Source organism: Suncus etruscus, chromosome 15, assembly GCF_024139225.1.
Source record: "Suncus etruscus isolate mSunEtr1 chromosome 15, mSunEtr1.pri.cur, whole genome shotgun sequence".
NCBI classification, from domain to species: Eukaryota; Metazoa; Chordata; class Mammalia; order Eulipotyphla; family Soricidae; genus Suncus; species Suncus etruscus.
The window spans coordinates 90863550-90889461 of record NC_064862.1 but is presented as its reverse complement, the minus strand read 5'-3'; the positions used below and the strand labels follow the sequence as shown (position 1 = coordinate 90889461).

General features: G+C 58.4%; 1 protein-coding gene across 3 annotated transcripts in view; it reads right to left on the bottom strand.

Moving 5' to 3' along the window:
* The window catches only part of NFIX (nuclear factor I X), a 68084-nt gene that overhangs the window by 37012 nt on the left and 5160 nt on the right, over positions 1–25912 (bottom strand). For 2 of the 3 annotated variants that reach the window (XM_049788422.1, XM_049788423.1), the window contains exon 2: positions 4717–5248. In XM_049788422.1, the coding sequence (XP_049644379.1) occupies positions 4717–5248 (532 nt within the window). Of the gene's footprint in view, positions 1–4716; positions 5273–25912 lie in introns of those variants that run through there. The other variant, XM_049788424.1, reaches the window with a different exon arrangement.

Sequence of the window (25912 nt, the reverse complement as noted above, 5' to 3'; positions counted from 1 at the left end):
TACCCCTTATTAGCAGGTGGATCTGTGTCCACCTGCTGGCCCAGGGTCTCTGGCCCGAACTCCCACAAGAACTGCCCTGTCCTGCTCTGAAGGCCCTCTGGGACAATGGGAATGGAAGTCAGACATGCCCCAGGGCCTTGCACTCAGGCCACAGTGGGGCAAGGGGACCGCAAGAAGATACTTCCCTGGCCAGGAGCACTGGAACCGACCTGACCCACCCACCAGGGGAGTGATGGGGCTCCCAGCTGGTGTGGAGTGAGCATGTGTGCTAGAAGGGGACCCCGGAGCACAGGGGAGGGACAAAAAAGCTCCAAGGAGAAGCCTCCCCTCACATAGTTATGACTGGGGGGGCACTCCTGGCCTGCCCACCCCACCCGCTCCCCCTAACTCCCCAGGGCTACAGGGGCAGTCCCAACTCAGAAAGGAGTTCCCGGGAGCCAAATGCCCAGAGAATGAAGCAGCCCAAATAAAAATTTTAAAACCCAGAAGCTCTTTCTCTCCTGCCCCCTCCCCCTCGGCCGGCAAATGAAAACAAACAAGAAATCAAAGAGGCCTTTTGTGCGCGCAGCAATGACACGGCCTTTGATAGGGCTCCGAGTCCGACACTGCGGCCCAATAACTGAAGCGTGGCCGCTCCGAAATGAAGCAAGTGGGGGTGGACCTGACGGGGTAGGCGGCCACGACTGTCCTCTTGGGGGAGAAACTGAGGGGAGGGCAATGGCGTTGGCTCTCTCCCCACTTCCTGGGCACCCAAGTCTCTGCAGCACTGGAGTGGGCAGACCCGTGCCTCTGCCGCCAAGGCCCTGATGGATCCCACCTTGTACATGGATCTCTGCATTTGTCTACCTCTGGAATGGAGCCTTCTAGAAGCCCCCTGGGCCTGTCCCCAAAACCACCCTAGGACAGTCCCATAGACCTGCCTGAGGGTCCTGGCTCACCAGGCATGAGGCCCTTAAGAAAAAAAAAGCCAACTGTCTTTGGCACTGCCAAAAGCAGGCCCCTATACACCCCTCTAAGCATCTCCTCCCAGGCCTGGGTCCCCTGGCTGGGGTCAGGATCTCCTCCTGTTCACACGGGCACCCAGCTCTTCTGCCCTGATCACAGCTCCCATCGCTGCTGGTCACCCGCCCTTACCTCCTGCCCGTTCCAGGGCCACACTCCCGGGTCGGGGCACTCAGAACCCCCACTCCCAGAGCTGGGCTCCCACAGGCACCAACCCTTTCAGATTAACCAGTATCACCCTGAATGGGAGGCCTACATTACCTTCCATTCCTGTGCTGTACCTAGTGAGGCTGCTGGAAGGGCCTGCAAATGGGGGGTGTCTTAGGCCGCTTACTGCCTGTCACCCACAAAACCACAGGGCGGTATGATGGCCAGAGACCTTGCTGGGCCTGGACAGGAGACAGTTTTCTGGGGAACAGGCGAGGAGAATCCCGCAAAGAGCCATGGAGGCAGAAGAAAGCCCGAGGGCTAAAGATTACTGTCCCCTGCATTGTAGTTCACGACAGGGGACACGGAGGCAAGAGGGTGAAGGCCCCGGGCTCCTGGAACCAACCATGACAGCAGCACAGCCTCCTTTAGCCAAGAACTGGCAGTTCCAGTGTATTCAGAGGAGACGCTTCAGCTGGGCGGCGTATACTGGGGGCCTTGAGTTCCATGTCTACATAACCACACGCTATACACCCCACGAACACACACACACACACACACCACAGATATACTCACACCACACACTCTTACATGCCACATATACACTTCCACACTGACTCGCTCACAACTCTGTCACTTGCTGGCTTCAGGACCCGGTTCCTGAGGCCTTCGGTCCTCCCCAGCCCTGGCACCAGATGGCGCTGCCTTAGTGGCATTTCTGAACCTTGTAAGGGGAGAGGGCAAGGTGGCAGAGGGGGCCCTGGTAGGAGTCTGAAGGGCAGTGGGCACCACTGTGGTCTACTGGGCCCATATAGCAGCCCCTCCAAATAGCAGGGTGCCCTCGTGGCAGGGCCAGAGTGCTGCAGTGGGGAAGTCCTCCCTTTGCACCCAAATCTAGTGCCCACGGCCAAGTCCCCGTCATGAAGCAAAGAACAAAGCTCAGGCACACAAACCTTTGGAACGGCCAGGCCCAAGAACAACACACTAAGGGGGACACAGGGGACACAGGCTGAGGTGCCGAGAGACCACTGCCCAGTCTCCACAGGGCCTTCACCCCTCAGAGAGGCAGGAGAGCCCCAGAGTAGGAAGACGGCCTGGGAATTGAGAAGTCAGCTGGAGGGAAAGGTCGCTGGGCCTCTGCACCTGGCCAATGTGGGGTCTGAACCCAGAGCTGACAGAGAGACAGACAGGCAGACAGGAGACACAAGAGATGTGGGCACTGCTGGCTGGCTGGTTTCCCTGGCAGTGCTCCTGGGCCCTGTGCACTGCACATACTCAGGAACCGGGATCCTCTCAGGGGGCCACACAGGGCAAAAACCCACCACTCAGTGGTGCCAGCAGGGTCACGGCCTGCCCAACAGTGTCCATAAGGAGATGGCCTGCAGCTGCTCTGAATGGCGAGGGCACAGGGCAGGGACAGCAAACATCTCAGGTTCTGTCCCTTCCCGATCTAGAGGCCACCGGGAGGACAGGCCCGGAAAGTGCCTGCAGAAGCCCGGGGGACAGTCTAGACCAGCTCAGCCAGCTTCCTCCTGGCCCCTGGCCCCCCTCCAGCTCCTGCCACCTGCCCTCTGGTGAACGGACTCCCAGGAATGCCTTCTCCTACCCCCCACTTTCAGTACTCCCTGCATCTCTATCTCCATACAGGCCCAGCCTGCACCTACACCCCAAGGCCAACATTCACATCCCCATTCTCACTTAAGCAGGAAGCTCTGGAAGCTTCCAGTGGGGCCTACCGGGGCCAAGCAGGAGAGAAGAGCACCTTCAGGAGAAGCTCCCCAGGCCGCACCCACCGTCTGGGCCTGAGAACCCCCTCTGAGCTAGGCCCTGCCACAACATGAGCACAGCGACCATGCCTGGGATGCTCAGGGAGGTTTGAGCCGCTCAGGACCCTGGCTTGGGCCCTCCATGCCCCAGTTAGGATGTGCCCCCTCTGGAAACCATGCCACCACACAGAAGCCCTGCTGAAGGTGACCTAGGGCAGGGTGCTGTGGCAAGCCCCCCTTAGGTTCCCGCTCAGCTTCTGCCTGAACCCCCAGAGCCTCTTGGGCCTCCTTAGAGCAGGGGTGGCAGCGGTTCCATTCCTTGCTACCAGAATCACAGAACACCCACAAGAACATAGCCTCAGAATGCAGGGTCAGGGCAGCAGGGGGCCACTGAGGGCTGGAGGAGCCCAGTGAGGGTTATTGGTAGAGACACTATGCACATTGCCAGGCCCAGAACACCCCAGCATCACTGTCACTTCTCACTTTCCCAGGAAGAACAGAGTGAGGAGGAATCCACCGCAGCTGATCCATCAGTGGGAAGGACTGGGATAGGGCCCAGACTCAGGGCCAGACTGCAAAGGCCCATAGGAATGGGGGGGGGGGGCAAACAAGAAGAGAAAGCCACAATGGGTCAGTCTCTTCAGAATGCCCCAACTAGCAATGCCCCCAGTCCCCAGTCCCAGCAGGCTGAGAGCTCCGCATGTCTAGATACACGAGTCCATCCTACTCCTCGAAACACAACGTCCCACACAGGTAAAGGGAGGTCACAGCATCAGAGTGGCTTTGGCTCTAAGCAAATGAGCAGAGAGAAGCCATCCCCCCAAGCACGTGCACACACCCCACTGTGGGGCAGGGCCGAGCTACAAGCTACAAGCCCTCCTGGTCTGCCCGGTAGGATCGCATCTCCCCACTCTCCCCATGGCTGCTGCTGGGCCTGCGGAGGGAAGGGAAGGCAGCGAGGCTGGGGGAAGCCCAGGACGGTGGAGAGGGAAGCGCCGGGAGGTTTGGAGCCTCTCATTACAAGTTGGTTGGGCATAATGTAAACACGCTTGTGCCTTGCTTAATCACAGAGCACCACCCGTTTAGGTTTCAAAGGCGGCAGCAAATTGGGCGTAGCTGAGTGGAGGCTAAAAATTAACCAGCCATCTCTGTTTCAATTTGTACGAAAACAAAAGCGGAAAGAAATTACAAAAAGGGAAAGAGGAGGCAGGCAGCGGCGGGGAGGAGAAGGGACCGGGCCTGACCCAAGCGATCGATCGCGCTGGTCACAGCGGAGAAGTGTGTGCTTCTCCGAGGAGGCCGAGCATGCTGAGGATGCAGGCAGACTCAGGCACACAAAAGGCCAAGAGTTGTTGGCACCTGGTGGGCAGCCCAGCCAGCCCCTTCCTCTGAAACTCTGGGCTGGGATGGAGCCTGCCCCTAGAAGGTTGCTCTCCCTGCCCTGCCCCTTCCTGGGGCGGGCACCCATCCCAGGAGCTTCCCTTCTCCGGTCCCAAGGCATCCCAGCCCCTCTAGCCAAGCCAGGCCTCACACTTCACAGCCTGGCTCTGCCCAGCCTCTTGGCCTTTCTCCTCCACCAGGGCTGGGCCGCTAGGAAAGTGGGATTTTGCTTCAGGGAAGCTAGTGCCTGTCTCCTGCTTCCCTCCCCACGAGGCCTGCAATTCCTGGGGGGCTGGAGCAGTGGCAAGTGTCTCTCCCACACACTACCTGTGGCTCAGGGTCCTGGGGCCAGTGGGAGTGCTGGCGGCGCTAGGGGGGAGGGAGGGAGGGAGTGAGAGACAAGAGCGACAGAGTGACCTACCGGGAGTGTGGACAAAATATGCCAGATATAGATCCAGTTCTTTGATTGTGACTCCAATGTGGTGGGGCTGCACGCACAGGCCGGGGTTCGAGCACTGGGGCGACTTGTAGAGCCGCTCCCCGTCAGTACTTTCCAGGGGGATCCCCTTAAACAGGATGACCATCACCAGGTCCAGCCGCCACACCTTGTCGGCCTGGCGCAGGCAGTCGATGCGGCGGATCTTGCCCTTCTGGTCGGGGTTGGACAGCACGCAGCAGGGCGGCTTCTTGCCCGTGATGGTCAGCACGAAGTCCTCGCGGAACTCGGGCCGGATGTCCTTGCGCAGCTTGGCCAGCAGCCGGGACGCCCACTTCTGCTTGATCTCGGGCTTCTCGCCCAGCAGCTCGTCCTTCACCGCCCGCTCCTCGTCCTTGGACATCCGCTTCTCGTGCTTCTTGAAGTACTTGCGCTTCCGCGCCTGCAGGTTGAACCAGGTGTAGGAGAAGGCGCGGACGTGCGGCAGCAGCGCCTCGATGAACGGGTGGAACTCATCCTGCAGGCGGCAAGCCGGGAGCATGCGGGGCGCGGGAGGAGGGGGAGACGGGGTGGGGGGGGAGACAAGTGGAGAGAAGCGGCGTTAGAGCGAGCTGGATCGACCCGGGCCGCGGGAGAAGTCGGTGGCCTTCTCCTCCCACCCCCTGCCGCCGCCACACTCGTCGCTGGCTGCTGCTCGACACCAGGCGAGACGAGAGGAGACGGAGCTAAAGTGTCATCTGGAGCCACCGCCAGCCCAGCCGCCGCCTGCTCCCATCTCAGCCTCAGAGGCAGCCTGAGCACACACCTATTCTCTCTCTCTCTCTCTCTCTCTCTCTCTCTCTCTCTCTCTCTCTCTCTCTCTCTCTCTCTCTCACACACACACACACACACACACACACACACACACACGCGTGCACAAGACACACAGACACCGTTGCCTTACACACACACACACACACACACACACACACACACACACACACGGGGCCGGTGTCTCCGCCAGGCTCTGTCGCGCCCCTGACATCTCCACGGTGTGTTGTCGCCTCTGCCACCTCCACCTCGTGTCAGCTCGGCCCGAGAGGTCCAGTCCACACAGCATGGGGGTGTCCCCCCCCAGGGCTGTGCCTTGTCTCAAAGCCTGACACTGGCCTGGGGGGCAGGCTAGGGCCACCCCCAAGAGAGACCAGGAACACCCCCCCATCGAGACAGCAGCCAGCCCGCCCCCTCCCCAGGCGGCCTGCGCCCCACACACTTTCCCTCCTCTTCCTCCCGTTCCAGTTGGAACCGCCACCCCAACATTTCTTTAATCAGCTCTAAGCCCCAAATATGTGATTTTAGCTTTGTTACAGACACCGATCCTAAGATACTCATGGTAATCACAGTGATAAGGAACAAAACACGCTGCTTCTGAGCATCAGCGAGGTGGTGGTCTCGGGTTCAGAGCTGCACAGGGTGTCCTGTAACCCTCCCCAACCCCACGGACCCCTGCGCCCTCTTTCCCATGCAGGTGTCAGAGGGCCAGGCGCTCGCTTTGGATCTCTTTTTTTTTTTTTCCTTTTTCTCTTTTTTTTGGCTTGTTTGCTTGTTTGAAGTTTAAAATAATCATTGAATTTCTGTTTACAAAAATAAAACTGGAAAAAAATAATGGATATTTACCATGGATCTGTAGCACCCAGCAAAGCCCAACGCCCGATTCAGAGCTTCTGGACTGCACAGAGTTGTGAGTTGGGGGCGGGTGGGGGAGGGGGAGGAGCAGGGGAGGAAGGTAAATGTTTTAAAGGGGTTTATTATTGGTGTTCTGGGGAATAGGGGCTGGGCTTGGGTGGATTCGCAAACCCTTCCCCCTCGCGCCCCCCCCACGCTCCATCGCACAGAGGGGAAAATTAATATATATATATATTTTTTTTTTTTTGAAAAGGAGCAAAAAAAGAAAGGAAGGTCAGGGGTGGCAAGCAAGAGAGAGAACGAGCCGCCGGCTGCCACGGCACACGCAGGTAAACAAAAGCCAACCCCCCCCCAAATTTTTTTTTATTTTCAAATTTGCCCCCTGTGCATCTTCTTCCAGTTTCAAAAGAAAAATATGCCAAATACAAAAAATATATCAAAACCTACCTCCACTCCCCATCCATTCCACCCCACACACGCACACGCATACACACACACACACACACACACAACACAACACACACAACGCACCCTACCCCACCCCCGTGCAAACAAAAACAAAAACAAGAACCAGGAGGGAAAAAGCGGCAGCTGAAGAAAAAGGCTTTCGGCTTTGGCAGCGGCTCTGCGTGTAAACTTGGAGCTGCCTCCCCCTCCGCCTCCGAGCCTGGAGCCTGGTCGCAGGCTAGGGAGGAGCTCTGGGTTCCCGGGAAGGAAGAGGACGAGGACGAGTTCGGACCGGCTGCGGATCGTCGCTGGCAGACGCGTGCGAGAGAGGGAGGGAGGAGGAGGGAGGGAAGGAGAGACAGGGAGGGAGAGAATAAGAGAGAGGAAGAGCGAGGAGGCCGTGGATGGGATGAGCTGCAAGTGTGTGCACGCGCACAAGTGCCCGTGCATATGTGTGTGCGTGTCTGTGTGTGTGTGTGTGCAAGTGCGTGTGCAAGCAAGCGAGCGAGCGCACACACTGTTTGGGTCTGGGGTTGTTGGGTTGGGTTTTTTTTTTCCCCTTCTTTTCTCTCTCAAACTCCCTCTCTCTTCCCTTTCATGCTCAATCCCCATCCATTTGCTGGTGCCAATGCCAGTTAAAAAAGGGGGGGAAGAAGAGAGAGAGAGAGAGAGAGAGAGAGAGAGAGAGAGAGAGAGAGAGAGAGAGAGAGAGAGGACCCACCTATTTGGCAAGGAGACCTCCACCAGCAGCCAATGGCTGCATCCAAGGGGAGGAGGGAACCGGGGAGCCGGGGAGGGTGGGGAGCGCCCCCGGCAGTTGGAGACCAGAACCAATTCGCCCAATCGACAAGTTCCCGTCTAATGAACAAGCAGAGTCCAGCAGTTTTGAATTTTTCATTCCAGGCCCCCACTCGGGTCCACTTGGCAGCAGCCACCAGCAAATGTGGAGGGGGCGGGGGAGATGAGGGTGGGAGAGGACATGAAATTCCCCCCCCCTTTTTTTTTTCCAAAGCCAGAAAAATAAATAAGTAAAGGCCTGCCTGGAGCGGGCGCCCCAGAAGGCCTTGGGGAGAGCAGCTGCGCCTCCCATTTTGGTTTCAGTCTCTCTCCTGGCCCTCTCTCTCTCTCTCTCTCTTTCTCTCTCTCTCCCTCTCTCTCTCTTCTCTCTCTTCTCTCTCTCTCTCTCTCTCTCTCTCTTTCTCTCTCTCTCCCTCTCTCTCTCTTCTCTCTCTTCTCTCTCTCTCTCTCTCTCTCTCTCTCTCTCTCTCTCTCTCTCTCTCTCTCTCTCTCTCTCTCCATTCCCTTTTTTATTTATGGAGCACACAGGGGCGAGTGCAAGTTTCCCTCCTCGAGGCAGCCCTGCGAGAGCCAGCGCTATGAATAGAAAGCGAAGAAAGCGCCGGGGAAAGTGAGCATGCCGCCACTTCCAGGGCAAGGACCCCAGCGATGCCCCGGGCTGTGGCCGCCCCTCTGGCCCGGCCCGGCCCGGCCTGGCGGCTGCCTGCTAAGACACTCCCAGACCCAGTCGGTGGGGGGCCTCCCCAGCCCCCAGCCACGGCCCACACCCAGCCACGCACGCTCCATTAGCAGTGACGAGGGATGCCAGCGCCAGGCGGCCCGCTCACTCGCTTGCTCGCTGGCGAAACGGCAACAGTTTATTAAAATCGCCTCCTGCCACGATGTGAGTGACACGGCAGCCACCGGATGGAGCCACAAAAGGCAGGGGGACTGACTGGACTTCCATCCCACCCAGAAAGCAGGGACTTAAGGAGGGGAGCCCCATAATCTGGGTCTCCTCCCACCCCCATCTCCAGTTCAGATGAAGACCAAAGGGTCTTCATGAAAGGGAGCAGGGGAGATAGCATAGAATAGAAAGGGGGCACCATTGGGCAGGAGACTGAATCAGAGTAACACCCTGCAGAGTGCTTCAGGGGACCCCTGCAACTAAGCTTCTTCCCAGGAAAGCAGGAAGGTGAGGCCTAGAATCTGGAGTCCCTGTCCACAAGCCCCCACCCCAGCTGCTGGTCTGGGGCCTATAGAAGCCTGGGGAGAGGCCAGACTGCACCCCTACCCCCTATTCCACTCTCTGAACCCCAGGTCACTTCTGGGACCTTTGTGCCAGGTAGAAGTTCCCAGAAGAACCCCTGGGGTGTGCCAAAGCATTGCCTGCCTGGAGGGGAGAGCTGAACTTAGAGGGAAAGGTGTCCTCTAGGGCTCTAGGACCCGGGCCCTGGACCTGATCATGAACAGGGCGGCTGCTCAGGAACCCACTGACAGAGCAAATCATCGGAAACACCAAGCTGGGTCTTGGCATCACAGCCTTCCCCAGAGGCAGAGAGAACCCAGACACCCACAGGGAGCGCCGCTGGACATGGGGTGCTGGGAAAGTGAGGTTGCTGCCCACTCAGGCCATAAGTATTCTGCAGACTGGCCCCCACATGGAAGTTAGGGGAGCAAAAGGAGAAAAGGCCACTGCACTGGAGGGGCAGACAGACCAGGCAGGCCCTGGACAGAGTGGCACACAGAGCCTCAGGGACCCAGGCAGGGGGTCCCCTCCCCCACCCCACCCCGCCTTTCTCAGGGAAGAAGCCGGAAGGGAGGACAATCGCCCATTGTCCCTCTGCTGCTGCCTGTGGCCTTCACCTTGAAGGTGGACCAAGGTAGGTTCTGCATGGGCTCATGGGCTGCTTCCAGAGTATTTCACACTGAAGGGTCCTCTGGGGTCTGCAGGGGAGGTGTCCCTCTCCTGGGGACCCTGGGAAGACCCACTCAGGCTCCAGCAGAAGCAGCACTCATGGCTCCCTGCTGTCCCCCCTCCTGCATACCACTAGTAGCAGCTCTGGGCCATGGGCACACCCCTCAGGAGCCCCAAACAAAAGGGGACTGTCCCCCTTTTGTTAAGTGGGCAGATTACCTGTCCCAGACCCAGCCTCCTTCCCTCTCACCCCTTCACCCAGCTCCAGCTCCAGGACCTCAGCCAACACCCCAACCTCAACCTCAATCAAAATCAACCCAACCACCTTCCTCAGTTCCTCAGGGTTTCTCTGGGACTGAGTCATCCGCAAGGCAAGGATGAGGGTTCAGGGGACAGAGTGAGCCTGTAGGGAAGAGTGCAGATAAGGAGAAGGAGAGGAAAAATTACCTTGGAGCAAAGTGGCAAAGATGCTGTGGAAAGAAAAGAAAAGAAAAGAAAAGAAAAGAAAAGAAAAGAAAAGAAAAGAAAAGAAAAGAAAAGAAAAGAAAAGAAAAGAAAGAAAAGGAAAGGAAAGGAAAGGAAAGGAAAGGAAAGGAAAGGAAAGAGAGGAAGAGGAAGATGAAAGAAAGGAAAGAGAAAGAAAGAAATATGAAAGAAGAAGAGAAAAATTTGAAGAAAGAAAGGAGAGAAAAAGAAATATGAAAGAAAGAGAAAGAAAAGAAGGAAAGAAAGAGAAAGAAAGAAGAAAGAAAGAGAAAGAAAGATGAAAGAAAGAAATATGAAAGAAGAAAGAAGAGAAAAATATGAAAGAAAGAGAAAGGAAGGAAAGAAAAAGAAAGAAGAAAGAAAGAAAGAAAGAAAGAAAGAAAGAAAGAAAGAAAGAAAGAAAGAAGGAAGGAAGGAAGGAAGGAAGAAAGAAAGAAAGAAAGAAAGGAAGAAAGAAAGAAAGAAAGAAAGAAAGAAAGAAAGAAAGAAAGAAAGAGGCCCGGGTGGTGGCGCTAAAGGTAAGGTGCCTGCCTTGCCTGCGCTAACCTTGGACGGACCGCGGTTCGATCCCCCGGTGTCCCATATGGTCCCCCAAGCCAGGAGCAACTTCTGAGCACATAGCCAGGAGTAACCCCTGAGCGTTACTGGGTGTGGCCCAAAAACCAAAAAAAAAAAAAAAAAAAAAAAAGAAAGAAAGAAAGAAAGAAAGAAAGAAAGAAAGAGAGAGAGAGAGAGAGAAAGAAAGAAAGAAAGAGAGAGAGGCTGGAGAGATAGGACAGCCGACCTGGGTTCGACTCCAGTATCCCATATGGTTCCTGAAGCCCGCCAGGAATAATTCCTGAGTGTAGAGCCAGGAGTTACCCCTTAGCACTGTCAGGTGTGTGGCCTAAAAATCAACCCCGCAAAAAATAAAAAATGAAAATGAAAAGCAAAGCAAAGTAAAACAGTCAATGGAAGGATGAGATGTGGAGGTCGAAAGCAGGAAGCCAAAGGCATCTGGGAGGAGTGGAGGTAGTTAGACTCCCCATTGAAAAGAAAGTCAGAAACAAGACTTTTTAAAAATTCACATGAGCCTGTGGACTTTTTCTGCTTTTGAGAGAAAGACTTGTCTCTTTTCATTGTTGGAAAAGAACTTAACTTAAAAGAAAAAAAAAAAGCACCAGTTTTCAAGAAAATGTTTGTAAAATACTGGGCAGATTTCAGCCATTACTAGAAATTTGCAGCCACCCCTCCACACACACAGACTCAGAGGAAGCTTACACCAGAAGCAGAGAGCTTGTCAATGTGGGCTCCAAAGTATAGGATGATTAGGGAAGTGGAGGGGCAAGAGAAGCCCCCAAGGGGAAGAAGAAGAGGAGTACAGGAAAGGAAGAGGGTCTCTCTGTAGGATCTGTCTGCACCCAGGGTCAGAAAGTGAAAGGGGGGGAATTTCTAAAACTGTGGGTCATTTCAGGGAAACCAGGAAAATGGGCTGAAGCCCTGCTCCCATCTGCAGAATTCGCAAGTCTTTAAGGAAAGGAAGAAATTTCCCCCATCTGAGATGACTTTCACCACTAGCCAAGAGCAAAACATGGAGGAACGGCACAAATGAGAGCGGCACAGACAGGCCACTGGCAGTGGTGGTGTCTTTATCTCCGCAAACAAAACCCTGAGTGGCCACATCGTTCTACAAGGCTTGAAGGCCCGAATTCATTCCTTCAGACACAAACTGATTATATATGCGCACACATACATATGTATTTATATGTAATGCGTTTCATATGTGGCCATATATCTGTGTGTATATATAATTGGCTGACTGGAAGAACAGTTCAGTGCAAATAACTGACCAGATTTGGTAAAAAGAATCTCTGGTTATTTCAGGATGCATTTGGCTACAAACGCCTCCATCGCTCTGTTACATCCTGCTGAGAGGATCAGGCGACCTGAACAGGCCCCACCTTGCATCAAACCCCCAATAGTCTACCTGCTGGGCACCTATCCGGAGGCCTCACTTCCCCAGAGCACCAGTACCCAACAACCCTTAAAACCCAGGGTGGGTGCTGCCAGGGGCTCTTGGAAGGGGCTGCAGGCGCAGGCAGAGTCCAAAGCAGCTGAGGACTGGCTCTTGGGGACCCTACAAGTTCCCCTTTTCGGGGGAGCCAGGCAGGATGGAGGCCTCAGCCAGAGGAACCCCCCCCACCCCCACCCCACCAGGCCTTGGGAGAGGCCAGGCAGGGAAACCAGAAATGCACATTTCAAGGAGGTTTGGACAAAGCGGGTTTTTTTTTTTTTCTTTCCCTTTGGCTGACTTGGATCAGTTTTCCTCTCCAGCAGCCTGGGGCTGGTGGGCGCGGTGCAGTGGTGCCCCGTGCCCAGTGCCAGGTCGAAGCTGGGGCCTGCTTCACAACCAGGCCGCACACTCAGCGCCTGGAAAGCCGCCCCTTCCCTCTCCTTTCTCCTAACGACTGTAAACCGGAGCGGTGGCCTGGGAGCGGGCCAACAGGCCGCCTTGCCTGCCTGTTCTGGCTCCAAACACTACCCCCTCCAGGCCCAGCTCCCCTCACCCTCTTGGCACTGGATAAAATAGGGGAGGATTGGGGAGACCAGGGGAGACGAGCTATTGTCTCCAGCAACAGCAAATTGTCTGCGTCCACCCTCTCCAGCAAAGAAAAGACAAAACCTCCAGTCTTTTCATTCCTCCGCACCTGAAGGCTCCAGCCCCTGGATTTGGGGGAGACTTGGGGATGGAGCCGGTGCTTTCTGCACTCTGCAAGAAAACACAGAACAGGTCTGCCTGAGGTAGACAGCTAGGAGAAGCTCCTAGACTAGCCCCCCAACTTTCTCTCCAGAACTGAGAGCAGGCTTGAGGATGAGGCAAGGCGAGTGGTGGCAGGAAAATGTCGAGAGGTCAAAGAGGAGGCCCCGAACCGCACCCACAGGTCGCTTCCCCCAAACCCTGAAGAGACACTCCAGGTAATTGAGCCCCAACCCCCCAGGCCTTCCCCAGAGTTCCCACCAACACCCTCCCTCCTCCTCCCAGCCCCTGTGGAGGGAAGGCGGGAAGCCAGGGAGGGAGGGTGTCTGGGGTGTCCCTCCCAGCTAGTCTGCACTCACAGAGCCTCTTTCTCTTTCTCACAGCTGTGAGCATCAGCACCAGGCAGTGTCCAGAGTCCCAGGCAGAGAGCAGCCGGCCAGGATGGATACGACGGGTATTCCCACCATTCCAGTGCTCAGGGGACCCAGATAAGCAAGTGCCCTCTGGTGTGAAACCCTCCAAGGGGCAAAGGAGACATTTTCAGTCCCTCAAAATGCGTCACCTGAGGCCCAGAGCTGATGGCACAGCGGGTAAGCTGATCGCATTGCACAGGGCCTCGCCTGTCTCCCCCATAATCTCCCCCAAGCCCCACTAACAGTAATTCCTGATTGCAGAGCCAGGAGAAAACCCTGAGCACCTACAGGTGTGGCCTCAAAAACAAAACAAAAACAAAATGCATCACCCCCCAAACCCCACCCAAATATATAATCTTACCAGGCTCACTGTTGGGGGTCAGAGAACCCTCTCTGCCTGGGTGCTTAGCACCCCAAGCCCAGAGCTCAGGCCTGGCTACCCCTCAGCCTGGGCTCCCTTCCTTTCTCCCCCTCACTCCCCCTGCGTGTCCCCCAGCTCCAAAGCCAACTGTTTGCATGGGAAGTCTCCTTCTCTGACCCGATTCAGCACACACAACAGAAAACTGTGGGCGACAGACCCAACGTCCTAACGAACTTGAGTTAATTAATGCTAAGGAAGAAAAGAGGCGCCCTCGCTCTGTTGGATCACGGTTCACTAGCCCTTTCAGTTTGCTGTGGGTGGAGGAAAAAAAAGAGGCTTTTTGGTTCAAATATTTTTGGGGGGCGAAGGGAAAACAAAAACACCGCAGAGGGCTGGGGAGGCCCGAGCTGCCAGTACCTGCCCAGCGGAGCTGAGTAAGGCCCGGCTAGGGCCGCAGGAAGGCCCAGAGAAAGACGCCGGCAGGAAGGAAGGAATCCGTCGATTTGGGGCCTGTGCACATCAACAGTCCCAGAAGCCGATTGTCGGACTCAGGACACATTCGTAGTGACACACAGATTTTTTTTCAAGCCCAAACCCAGTCGCTGGATTTGAGCTGAGCCGTGAAAACGTTGGCACGGTGCAGAGTTGGGAGTCTGGATGACAAGCCGACCCGAAATGTCAGTGTGCAAGGGAAAAAAGGAGGGGAGCAGGGCCAACAGCTGGCGTTTTGCGCTTCCCCAGATGTTGATGGAAAGATGCAGCTGGCGGGAACTTTCTCCTGTCCCTTCTCACCTGTTGGCTGGCGGTGGGGAGGGGCCATCCGAGGCCTGAGGCACCCCGGGCTGCTGGTGGCTGGGCTGGGCTCAGGGTGCTCACAGGCTGCGGCAGCGGCCCATTAGACAGCCTAGCAGCCACACCCGCCGACTTTCTTTTTTTTATCAGCCCACTAATTTTTACAAGCTCTTTACCTCTCCTTCGGGGAGGCCTCGCCAACCCCACTGGGGGCAGTGGGGTGGATGAACCCAGGGGCATGGTTGTGACTTTGTCATGGGAGGCCTGTTCTTTAGAGGCTAGGCCTCCTTTTTGAATTAAAAAAAATTTTTTTAATGAACTTTTTAAGTGAAGTGCAGCCCTGAGAGGAAAGAACAGTTTGCGGTGGTAAGTCGCCTCTGGATATGGTTTTACAAAAGGGGAATCCCAGAGAAAAGATTCCTTCATAGGGGGTGGCTGACAGTCCGAAGTGGACCTGAGGATAGGAGGGAGTTCCTGTCACCCCAGCAGTGGCCAACACCCACCCCCAGCACCCACCACACACAGGCCCTTGGGTGATCAAAGAATCTCCTGCTGAGGACAGCTCTGGCCCGATCCATGTTAGCAACAGGGCCACCACCTCAGAGGCCCAGGGCCAAAAGAGTCCACCCAGCTGAAAGCCTATGGCCACATGGTGAGCAGACAGGAGAGCGGGTAGCAGTAGATGTGAGGGTCACTGGGAAGAACGAGGAGCTCCGGAAGGGTGCCAGCACCCTCTGAGAGTCAGAGGTGGGAAAGCGCACAGTGGCTCTGAGCAGGACTGCCAGCCTAGGGAAGAAGAGGAGGCCCAGCAGCCGGGTTGCATCTGGCCTCCCCCTACTCCCTGGCTCCCGCCCTGACTGGCTGCCCCCCTTACTCTCACTCGCACTAAATTTACTTTATAATTTTAAAATTAAATGGTAGAGGAAAAAAAAAAGAGGCAGGAAAAAGAAAGCAGTGAAAGCAAAATACCTCCCACAATATCTGGGAGGAAGTTTCTGCTTATGTAAAAAGACTAGGCCGGGGAGCACGGAAAAGTCTGAGCGAGCACTGAAGGAGGAAAAGAAAAGAGAAACAGGTTTAATTAAAAACACCTGAAGCGAACAGTGCACCTCTTGCCAGGCCAAGGCCTGGGCACCCTGCCTGCTGGGGCCTAAGGGCACCACCCCTACTTCTTGCACCTCTCCTTCCCCTTTCTCAGCGGAGCTGCCGGTGGACTGGACCCCTGGCCTTCCTAGTCATCGCTGTGCTAGCACACAGAGCCAGGGCAAAGCTCCTTCACTCTCTTTTTTCCTCACAGCCCTACACTCCAGCTCTCCCGCTAGCCGGCCCGGAATCTAGGCCCCAAGAGTGGCAGCACTGTCCTAAGGCTAGACACCAGGTCTAGTCCAAGTAGGCACCCCAGGAGGCTCTCGGACCAGCTCCCTCCCGCCTGCCTGCAGAGTGGGGGAAGGAAGAATTGTGCCCGCTCTGCAAAAACAGCCCGTCTAGGATCCCAGCCCTCCAGCCAACGGTTCCCTGAGATAGATACGGGGTGTGGGGACTTGATCCCCCTGAGTGGGGTGGGCAGACAGGAGGTCTGGCTTCAGATCCTGCTAGGACCCGACCTCATCCCTACCGGGCTTCCAACTCTCCCACTCGTCTGCCGCTTGAGAAGCAGGCGCAGGACCGGGACGCGTGGGGTTCCAGCGACTCGGGGCTCCTTTGGGTGGCTCCGGTGCTAACCGGGCAGCGGGTCTGGGCCCAGAGGAAGAAGAGAGGGGCTGTCCCTGAAAAAGGGGGGGTGGGTGGGAAAGGCAGGCGGAGAAGCGCAGCTGCCCGCTGCAAGTTCCCCGGCTGGGAGCAGTTTGGGAAGCGGCGGCTCCGCCCGGCGCGGGTGCGGCAGCCCCGGCTCAGCCCGGGGCAGACAATGCCGAGGGCGCGGGGAGCGCGATCCCCAGCTTCAATCCTGCCAAGGCTGCGCGTTATTTCAAAGAGAAAAAGGAGAGAAAAGAACAAACCCACATGCAGGAGCCAAGGAGACACCGGCGCCCTCCGCAAAGCTGCTATTTCCTACCCCTGATGACAGACTTTGCGGGCAGAGCCGCGCGCGGCGGTGGCGGCGGAGAGGAAGCGCGTCTCAGACCCAGTTGGGGTGAAAATCCGCCTTTCCCTGCGTTTTCCCCAACGCCGGGGATCCCACAGGGGACCCCGCGACTTTCTCTCTTTTCTTTTTCTTTTCCTTTCTTATTTTTTTTCTTCCCCCACCTCTTAGCAGTTTTTCCTCCCTCTTCTGCCCTTGTCTCACTCTTTAGCAAAATTAAAATGTTTTCAAAGTCCCCGAACTCCGTGCAAATCTTTTTTTTTTTAAAGGTGCTAGAAAAGAGAACATTCCTCCAAAAAATAAATTAAAATTAAAAAGAAAAAAGGGGGGGATGCAAAAATAAAATAAGGCCAAGCTAAGTCTGAAGGTCTGCAAGCTTTGGGTGCGGGTTGCTGCAGGAAGGAGCGAGAGAAGCTGCGTTGGTGGTTGCGGGGTGCAGGGCTACCCTTGGGGGGACGACTGCTGGATCTGTGGGGACAGATCCTAAACCCCCTCTGGGTGCTAAGAATTGGGGGATAAGGTGTCTGGGGCTTGGGTGGGGGCTTTTTCCTTTCCAGGAGGCTAATTGGGCCTGAAGGACCCAGGTTGCTTCTCCTTCAACGCCCAGGGGCAACTGCTCAGGGGTTCCTCAAAACTGCCGGAAACTTCTTGGGGGAGTCCTAGCCTCCTCCATCAGACAGGTGGGCCAAAGTGTTCTCTTTGCAAAGCTCCATCCTCCTTTGTCAGCCGCACTGGAGGTGCCCGAAGGGGTTCTGGGGACCTGCAGATGCCCGAATTCACTGAGCCAGTGCCCAGAGATCTGGGGTTCAGGCAATGTGGGGAGCACCACCAGGCGCTTTAAAAGGGTCCTTAGGACCTGCCGGAGCTGGGGGGGTGGGAAGTGAGATTTGGGCCTCTTAAGCCAGTTTTGCCCCCCACAGATGCGGCGGGACTGGGGTGAGGGCGGGTAAACTGGGAGGTCGCCTCCCAAGGACGCAAGGAGGGGTTGACGCCCCCCCAAAGTGTCACTTGAGATTCTGGGGACCTTGGGCGGCCCCCACAGCTGTCAACACTGCATGACCCTCAGGGGTCACCGGAGGGGGTATCCCTGCGGCGAAAGACGGAGTCTCCCTGCAGAGGAGGCGCGCGGGGACCCCGGTCCTTGCCCCACGGGCGACCCAAGACCCGGACCCCGTCGCCACTGCCGCCACTTCACAGGGCCTCTCGCGCGCAGTTCCCGCCTTTCCACACGCACATGTGCATTTGCGACGGCGGCACGCGGCCCTGAGGCTTCAGGGAGCCGTTAGCACACCCCGGGGGGGCTCCTCTGGCCACGTCCACCGCCGTGGTGCCGGGTGCAGCGGGCTGCGGGGCGCCCAGGACAGCGGCGGCGGCTTGATCCACATTCTCCATTCTCCAGGTCCTACAGGCCCAATTGCAAAGGGTTCTCTGCGAGTCGCGTTGGGGTGGGAGGAAGAGGGTGAGGGTGACTCGCAGGCAGGAGGGCAGCAGGTTGGGCACCGGCACGGGTCAATTTGGGGATGTCCTAGGGTCTTCCTTCTTGCGGGGAGGCAGTCTGAATGCGCCCCTGGAGACAGGGCGGAGGGCCTGGATTGTTGTTGCGGAGAAAATCTGATCTGGGGAATCGGAGCACTGTGAGGGAGTCGCGGGGAGTCCCAGGCACCTCCCCACAGACACGCACCCCCCCCGACTTCCTGCGCTGCCAATGGTCACCCCATCCCACTCCCCTACTTCCCAGGGCGCTCCGGGTGCGCCTGAGACTCCTGGGGTGCGCGCCCTCACGGGGGAAGGCTGGAGCCTCCGGAGCCGGGAAGGTTTGGGATCGCAAGGCTGGACTCTGGGGTGCCGGAGGGAGCCCTGCAAGTTCCCCGGGAGGAGGAGGGGGCATTAAATGGCCTCTTTGTGGAAAGGAACTACAGGCCGTCACTCAGGATTAATTTAAGCAGCAACAGCAAACACACACCAAAAAGCACCGTCTCGCCCGCCAGCACCCACCCCCGCGATCTGTGTGCCGGGGAGGGCTCCGGGGATCCGGCGCTGTGGCCCCGGCCTTGCCTGGCGATGGGGTAGAAGCAGGGAGGGAGAAATGGGGGGGGTCTCCAGCCTTGGAAGATGAAGTGATAGGGGGTGCACCCTTAACGGGCCCAGGTAGGGCAGGCCGCTGTAGCCTAGGCCCCCTTGCGCGCCTGCTTGGAGAAATGGATTTTGCAGGTTTGGGACCAAGCCGAGTGGGGGTGGCTGGCTCCCAAGTACAGACGTGGTGCGGGAATGGGGGAGAGGTTCTTTCGAATATATATATACAAATTTCCAGTATAAATATAGCGCATGCAGGGGCACCCCTGGGCAGCATTTCTGGGGCACCTCACCTGCGCCCCTGGGACATTTGGGGAGGCAAGGAACAGTGGGGCTCGGTGGGAATTTCGCCTCCGCTTTCCGGTCCCCACCCGCCCCCCTCCAAACACACACCCCGAATGCGGCTTTGGAACCAACCAGGTGCCCCCGGGCAGGCAGGCGGGCGGGCAGCCTGGCAGGTGCGCGGCTCACGTGAAGCCCACGCGTGTGCGGGCCGGGCGATGCATGCCCGCGTGGGCGCCCGCAGCTGCCAAGGGCTCCCCACATCCTCCAAGGCCGGGACCCCTACCGAGGGCTTCCGGGGTGGTGAACACCCTTCAGTGCAGACATCAGAACACCCAAATGCTGCAAGGCCAGGCCAGGTGAACCCCAGAAGAGGGAGGTCTCCGTCTGGAGCACAGAGAGGCAGGGGCGCACTGGGGAGTGCTAGGATCTGAGACTCAACTTCGGGTGCGACTAAGGGGTGACCCCTCTGTCCTGGCAGGGAATGCGCATGTGCTCGCGCGTGCCGGGAGAGTGGCCACGTGTCCCCCCTCAGGCGACTGGCCGTCGTGGCTGGGCCGAGCGGGATCTGGCCCCCGAGCAGGCCAGGAGGCAGGGCCAGCGGCCCAGGAGGACCTCCGCGGTGGAGTGTCGGTGGAGCTGTGTTGCTCTTGGCCGGGGCTTTTCTCGTGGGGGAAGCCCCAGGGAGGGGGAACCAGCGGAGGTGGAACAAAGAAGGGGAAAGTGAGGGGAGCTGGCTGCGGCAGAGGATGAGGTCTGGAAGAAGGAGATGGAAGAGGAGGAGAAAGTGAACTGGAATGCAGCACAAAGCAGCTAGGCTCGACCCATCCACCCATCTGGCTGGGGATCTAGGAGCCTGAAGTTTCCCAGCTCCCATAGTGGTCCTAAAGGTCCACCTGCACTCTGCTGACACTATCTCACGTGCCCAAGGCCCCCCAGGACAGGGCAAGTCCTAATCCCAAGTGGAAGCCTAGCAAGAGGGCTCTTGCCTTGCATGTGGCTCACCCAGGTTCGATTTCCCTTGGTTGGTTCCTCTGAGTCCAGCAGGAGGGATCCCTGAGTGCAGAGCCTCTCAGGGGTAGCCAAAAAACAAACAAACAAATAAATGAATACATAATTAGGACTTTCAACCCCAATGTTGAATGTTAACTGGGGAGGTTTTAGTGTCAAGCACTTGGGGCCAAGTGACCTTAGGGGTAAAGGTAAGACCAACCCAAGAAGAGCCCAATACTCAGCCACCAGGGCCAGAGCGATGAGATGGCACAGTGGAGAGGGCACTGGGTTTGCACACAGGACTGACATGTTCCATCCCTGGCATTCCAGAGGATCCCCAAGCACAGCCAGGAGTGATCCCTGAGCTCAGATCCAGGAGTCTTGGCCCAGAGCATGGCCCAATACAGCCCCAAACCTCAGTCACCAGAGGCCAAAGGTTTGAGGCCTGAGCAAGTTGACAACCAGTCCTTGTGTTTCGGGAGGGACCCACACGGGCTGTATTCTGGTTACTCCCAGTTCCATGCTCAGGTGCAGACCACGGGTGGGTGTGGGGATCAAACCCCGAGCTTTCTCCCCAGTCCTGCTGCTTCTTTAATTGGGGGGAAGCAATAGTATTGGGAGGGGGGCACTGCTGCTGGTTATGCTTGAGGGGTGAGGGAAGGAGACACCAGGGCTGGCTAGATGCAGGCGCTGCTATCCTAGTAGTATCTGGCCAGACAGGCGGCCCTCAGTTTTTCCATCAGGGAAATGGGTAAGGCCATAGGGTTTGCTCAGCGGAAGCGGGAGGGCCAGGGTGGCTGGAAGCTACTGGCCTGTTCAGGGCTGGCTGGCCCCTGAGGCCTTGGCTGAGTCATGCCTGTCACACAGCCCGTGACCTTGACCCCCAACCTTTGACCTCAGGGCTCCATTCCTCCACTGTAAACCAGGTTGGGCCCAGTGGTGGCAGCGGCGAGAGTACAGGCGGTTCCTTGGGTGGTGGCGGTGGTGGCGTCTGCGCCTGTCACTTGGCGCTAGGGTGCGAGTCTGGCTGCGCACGGCACTGCCGCGTGTGTGCGCGTGACAGGTTGTGTGTGAGACTGTGCGTGGACGACAGATTGTGCCGGTGCGCGGCGGGGCCGTGACAGGCTGTCTCCGTGACAGGCTGCGGCAGTGTGAAGGGCCAGGGTCCCCCCCAAGGAGCCCGGGTTTTCCTGGTGCAGTCAGCATGACCCCATCTGCTTGCAAATCTCAGGAGGGGCCAGGCAGTCCGGGGGAGGGGGGGACCCCTAGAGGACTATCAAGTGTTGTCCCTCCAGATTCATTGGGAAACCCCAGGAGGATGGCAAGGAGGGCATGATACAGACCCCCCAGCTTATAACCCACAATCTTCTGAGTGCCCAGCTTGGGGACCCTGCCTGGAGAAATGTAGAGAGACATCAGGAGGATAATGGGGAGGCCGGGAAGATGGTTCAGAGGGCTGAGCATGATTTTGCATGGGGTGACTCTGGGTGCCAAACCGGCACCATCCTGCCTGTCCCCCAAAGTGAGTCCAGGAAGAGCAACAGAGTGACAGAGTGAGGTGGATGGGGGAGATGGGGCTCCCCAAGGGGCAGTGCGGACCTATGCCCAGTCTCCCCTCCCCACAGATCCGACATCACCCAGGCCAGAGGGACACGTAAAATTACATCAGGGCACAGGTCCACTTCTGCCAAGGGCACTGCCCCCAGCGGTCCTTCCCTCTCTGGATGGGTGGGGAAACTGAGGCGGAAGCAGGCGCAAAAGCCACCCAGGCTCCCAGAAACCTCAGCGGCTGCAACAATCCAGGGAGGGAGGGCAGTGCCCTGTCCCACTTCCCGGGTGTCAGTGTCCGTGTGTGGCCTGGTACGAGGGCCGCTGTGAGCGTGGGTCACCGCGTATGCATATGTGTCGGTTTGGGACCAACCCCTGCTGTGGAGGGGGAAGAAACGTCGAGGCACCCCCCCCCCCCCCGAAAGTGTGTCTTTGATACTCGCAGCCTAGGCAGCGAAAAACAAGTTTCCACAGGGCTGGCTGGGCTGGGGCCAGGCCGTCCTCAAATAACATTTGAAGTTACTTAACAAACTTTGTTTAGTGCCGAGAGAGAGAGGCTGGGGCAGAGGCTGGGGCGGGGGTGGGGGGGCAGACAAACGGTTCCTCCCAAGTCCCTTTCCCCCCCCATCGCAGTGCCCACCCCAGCTCCCAGGAAGGCGGGAAATGGGGACCTCCGAGCCGGAATCTTGAGGACCCGGGTGGCGAAGTGGGTTGGTAACTCACAACAGAGCTCCCCTTGAACTTGAGCAGAAATGTGTCCCCCCAACCCGGGTCTCCTGAGGGGGGGCACCAGAGGCCGACATTGGGGGGAACCAGAAAGCCCCAAGAACTAAAGGCAGTCAGTGGATCCCCCATTTTCTCAGCCACCTCCTTTCTGCAGCCCCCTCCACACTGCTGTACCCAGTGGAAGCCCCAGACGTGGGATAGGGGAAAGGAGCACAGACCCCCAAGAAGACCCCTGTGACCCCATGCCAGTTTCCCCCAAGCTTGTGCCCCACCAGCTGTGGCTGGAGAGGTGCAAGGAAGCCGGCATGGGGGCCCAGAAAGGGAGGTTGGCGCCGAGGGGCGGGGGCCCGATGCCAGCACTGCTGAAGCCATTTCAGGGAACAACGAAGAGCAGGGCTGGGGGGGGGGGGGCAAAGAGGAGGCAAGAAGATGGAAGGCTGTGGGGGCACCCGCAGCCCAGCCCAGGCGCCCTGTGCCCTTGTGAGGCAGCAGCAGGCCAAGGGCACGCACCCCGGGGTGGCACAGGACAGGGGGCAGGGTCCCCCCCGGAGGCTCCCGGCACTCCCCAACCCCCCTCCACCCCCCCAGATCCCAAAGCAAAACAGGCAGCAGCAGCAGCTCTGCCCGGGCACAGGGTGGGGGGGTGGGGGGCGGGCAGGCCGCCAAACCAAATGCCACCAGGCTGGGCACGGCGGTTGCCAGCCTGCGGCACAGACTCAGCAGTGCCCAGGCCCCGAGTCCTTCGTGCCCGGACCTGGGGGGTGGCGCGGAGGAAGAGAGGCCCCGGGCAGGGCCAAGCATGGAGGTCATCCTCACCTGCAAAGTATCCTCCCTCCGCTATAACCTCCAGACCCACCTTTACACCCCTAATGGCAAATCCCCCCAAGATGGCGCGGCCTGGCACTGCCAGGGTGACGGCTGTGGTAAAAATAAACTGGGCCCGCCCCGGGGGAGCTAAATTGAGGGGCGCAGGTGGACTTGCCACTCTGGGCCACCAGCTGCCCCACCCCTCCCCCACACACCCCAGGCCCGGGCGGAGGAGGCCCTGGTCACCCCCCACACCCCCGACAGTGCCCAGCAAGGCTCTGAGTCCTGGTGGAAGGCATCCAGTGATATGGCTCCAGGTCGGGATGACAGGGTGACAGGCCACTCACCCCCGGAGCCCGACCTCAGGCATTAGTCAGTCCCCTGGACCCCCACATGGCCCATTTTGCAAGGCCAGACATATGGGGACAGTAGGGAAGGTGCCAGCCTGGAATGCAGCTGAGTCCAGTTCCACCTCCCTTAGGGTGCCCTGAGTCCCACCAGGAGTGACTCCCACAGAGCACAGAGATACGAGTCAACCCTGAGCAAAAATTAAACCTCACTCAAAAAAAAAAAAAAAAAAAAACCAAAAAAACGAAAAAGCGGCTAAAGGAGCCAGGACATTAGCACAGCCGGAGGCGGGGGGGGGGGGGGATTTGCCTTGCACACAGCTAACCGAGGTTCGATTTCATGGGTCCCCACCAGGAGTGACCCCTGAGCACTGTCGGGTGTGGTCAAAAATGCATAAATAAATAAATAAGTAAATAAAGGCAGACTATCTGCTAGGTGAGAGACAGGGTTTAAGGGCTGAACCCCAGCTTTCCACAACAGAAGGCTGAGATGGACCCCCAGCACCCCATAAGGTCCCCCAAACCAGCCAGGAGTAATCCCTGAGTGTAGAGCCAGGAGAAAGCCCTGAGCACCACTGGGTGAGTTCCCCCGCCAAAAAAAAAAAAAAAACCCACAAAACCAGACAATCATTTGCTGGGAAAAACTGCACCCCCCGGCCCTGGAAGGGTGTCCAGGCGTTCGGTGTGGGCAGTGAGCACAGGCACCTGAGCTCTGACGGGTGTCGACCCGCCCTCCCTCCCAGGCCTGGCACTTCTGCCCGATGCACCGGTGTTCCCAGCCCCAGGCCCAAGAGCACGCCTGGCACCCAGGAGCTACTTGGTAAATAGTGGAGGAAGGAATGCACATGCTCGGGGCTGTGGGCTGCGCCCCCGGCGCGCGGGCTCCGGCTGGGTGCCCGGGCGGGCGTGGGAGAGGGTGTAGGGCCCTGCGGGGACCCGGGACAGGCCCAGTCCCATGGGGGATGGTGGAGTGCGTGGTGGGAGAGACAGGCTCGCTCATCTGCTCTTGTGGGCCAGAGAGCCTGGGGGGCTTCCAAACACTGGCAAGCTGAAGAAGGCACAGCAAAAGGGACAGAGCCCCATACACACCCTACCCCCGCCAGCTGCCTGAACCCCATTTCCCAGCTACAAAACCGCACACACACACTTGGGCCTGGCCAGATAGGTCGTCGGGGCAGTGAGGGCCTTGCGCGCACGTGGCCAATCTGGGTTTGATATTGGGAACCCCTAACGGTGTCCCCCCTATCCCGAGCACAGCCAGGAGCAAACCTCAGAGCCCGGAGTAGCCCCTGAACACTGCTGGGTGTGGCTCAAGGAAATGCAACTGAAGGGAACTAAAGCCTCCCATGATTCTGCTGAGTCTTCCCGCCACCCACCGCCCCGCATGTCTCCCAAAGGCCAGAGAAGAGGGGTGTCTCTCGCGTGAAGGCATAGAACCAGGGTGCAAGGCAGGCGAGCCCAGGCCCTGAGCAACCGGCCTCGTTCCCCTTATTGGTGCGTGTTCCTGGCAGTCACGATGATTATTTAGAACCAACGTTCATGTGCCCCCCCCACCCAGATCCCTCCCTGGACTTAGGGTAGCCCTGAGCCCCTGGTTCCTGCAGCCACAATGGGCGGCTCAGGTGGAGCAGGACCAGGTGCAGCCAGGTGGAGGTGCTGTGTGGGTGCGGCCTGCGGTCCCCAGCTGCACAGGGCGCCCCGTGTGTGCCTGGGCTTGTGTGGAGGGCGGGGGTGGGAGGGCAGCCTGTATCTATGTGGGCGCCATTTCTGCACCCAGACCCTGCTGGCCGGGCATGCTGTGTGCCAGGGTGCCACGTGCACCCAGGGGAATGAGTGCACGTGCCAGTGGGGTGCAGAGGGGCCCCTAGGGTCCCGCAGCTCCCTGGGCCCGACTGGGGTGCTGCTGTAACCCCTGGGGTGCGGGGCAGAGCGTGTTCCTGCGGGTGCCATCCTGCACCCTTGGGTCCCCGGGGCACTGGTGAGGAGCCATGCGGTGGCTGTGCTCGGGCACCCGCCTTTGTGTGGGGAAGGCCGGAGCCTGCAGCCGACGGATTTGGGGAGGTGTGTGCCAGGCTCCCCCCATCGGGGCCCCCATGGTGGTGGCGGTGGTGGCAGCAGCGACATGCTTTGTGCCCGCGGGTGCCAGCGAGAGAGCTTGTGAGCGACTCTGTACCCCCACCACCTCCCATCCCCCCCAGATGATTTCACCGCCGGAGATCTTCTTCGCATGGAACCTTCTGGAGGCTTTGGCCCCACCCCCAGCTCCTGGTGGCCCTGGACCCAGAGCCGCCATCTGGGTCCAAGGCATTGGGTAGCGGGTGGGGTTGGGGGATACAAGCCTGAGCTGCCCCCCCACCGCCTCTGACTTGGCTCCCAAAGATTCAGGTGGGGACAGGGCTGCCCCCCACCTTCCCTCGCCACCCGCCCAGCTTCCTGCGTGCCAAGAAGGCTGCCACCTGTGTTCTAGCCAAGGGGGTCGGGGCCGGACGGGGGTGATGGGGACACAGCCCCCTGGTCCACTGCAGGCCCCCTGGCACCCATCAGGGTGGGGCCCAGTGGGGGGATCGCTCCCCAGCGCAGCCCCCGCTTCTGATTGGCTCCGGCACGCCGCAGTGCCCGCCCGCCTCCCCTTCCCAGCTGGCCAGGGCACAGCAAACCGGTGGCAAAGCGAGGCTCCGAGTTCTGGGCACAGCTGCGCCTCGTGCAGGCCCTGCCAGCCCCACCCAAAG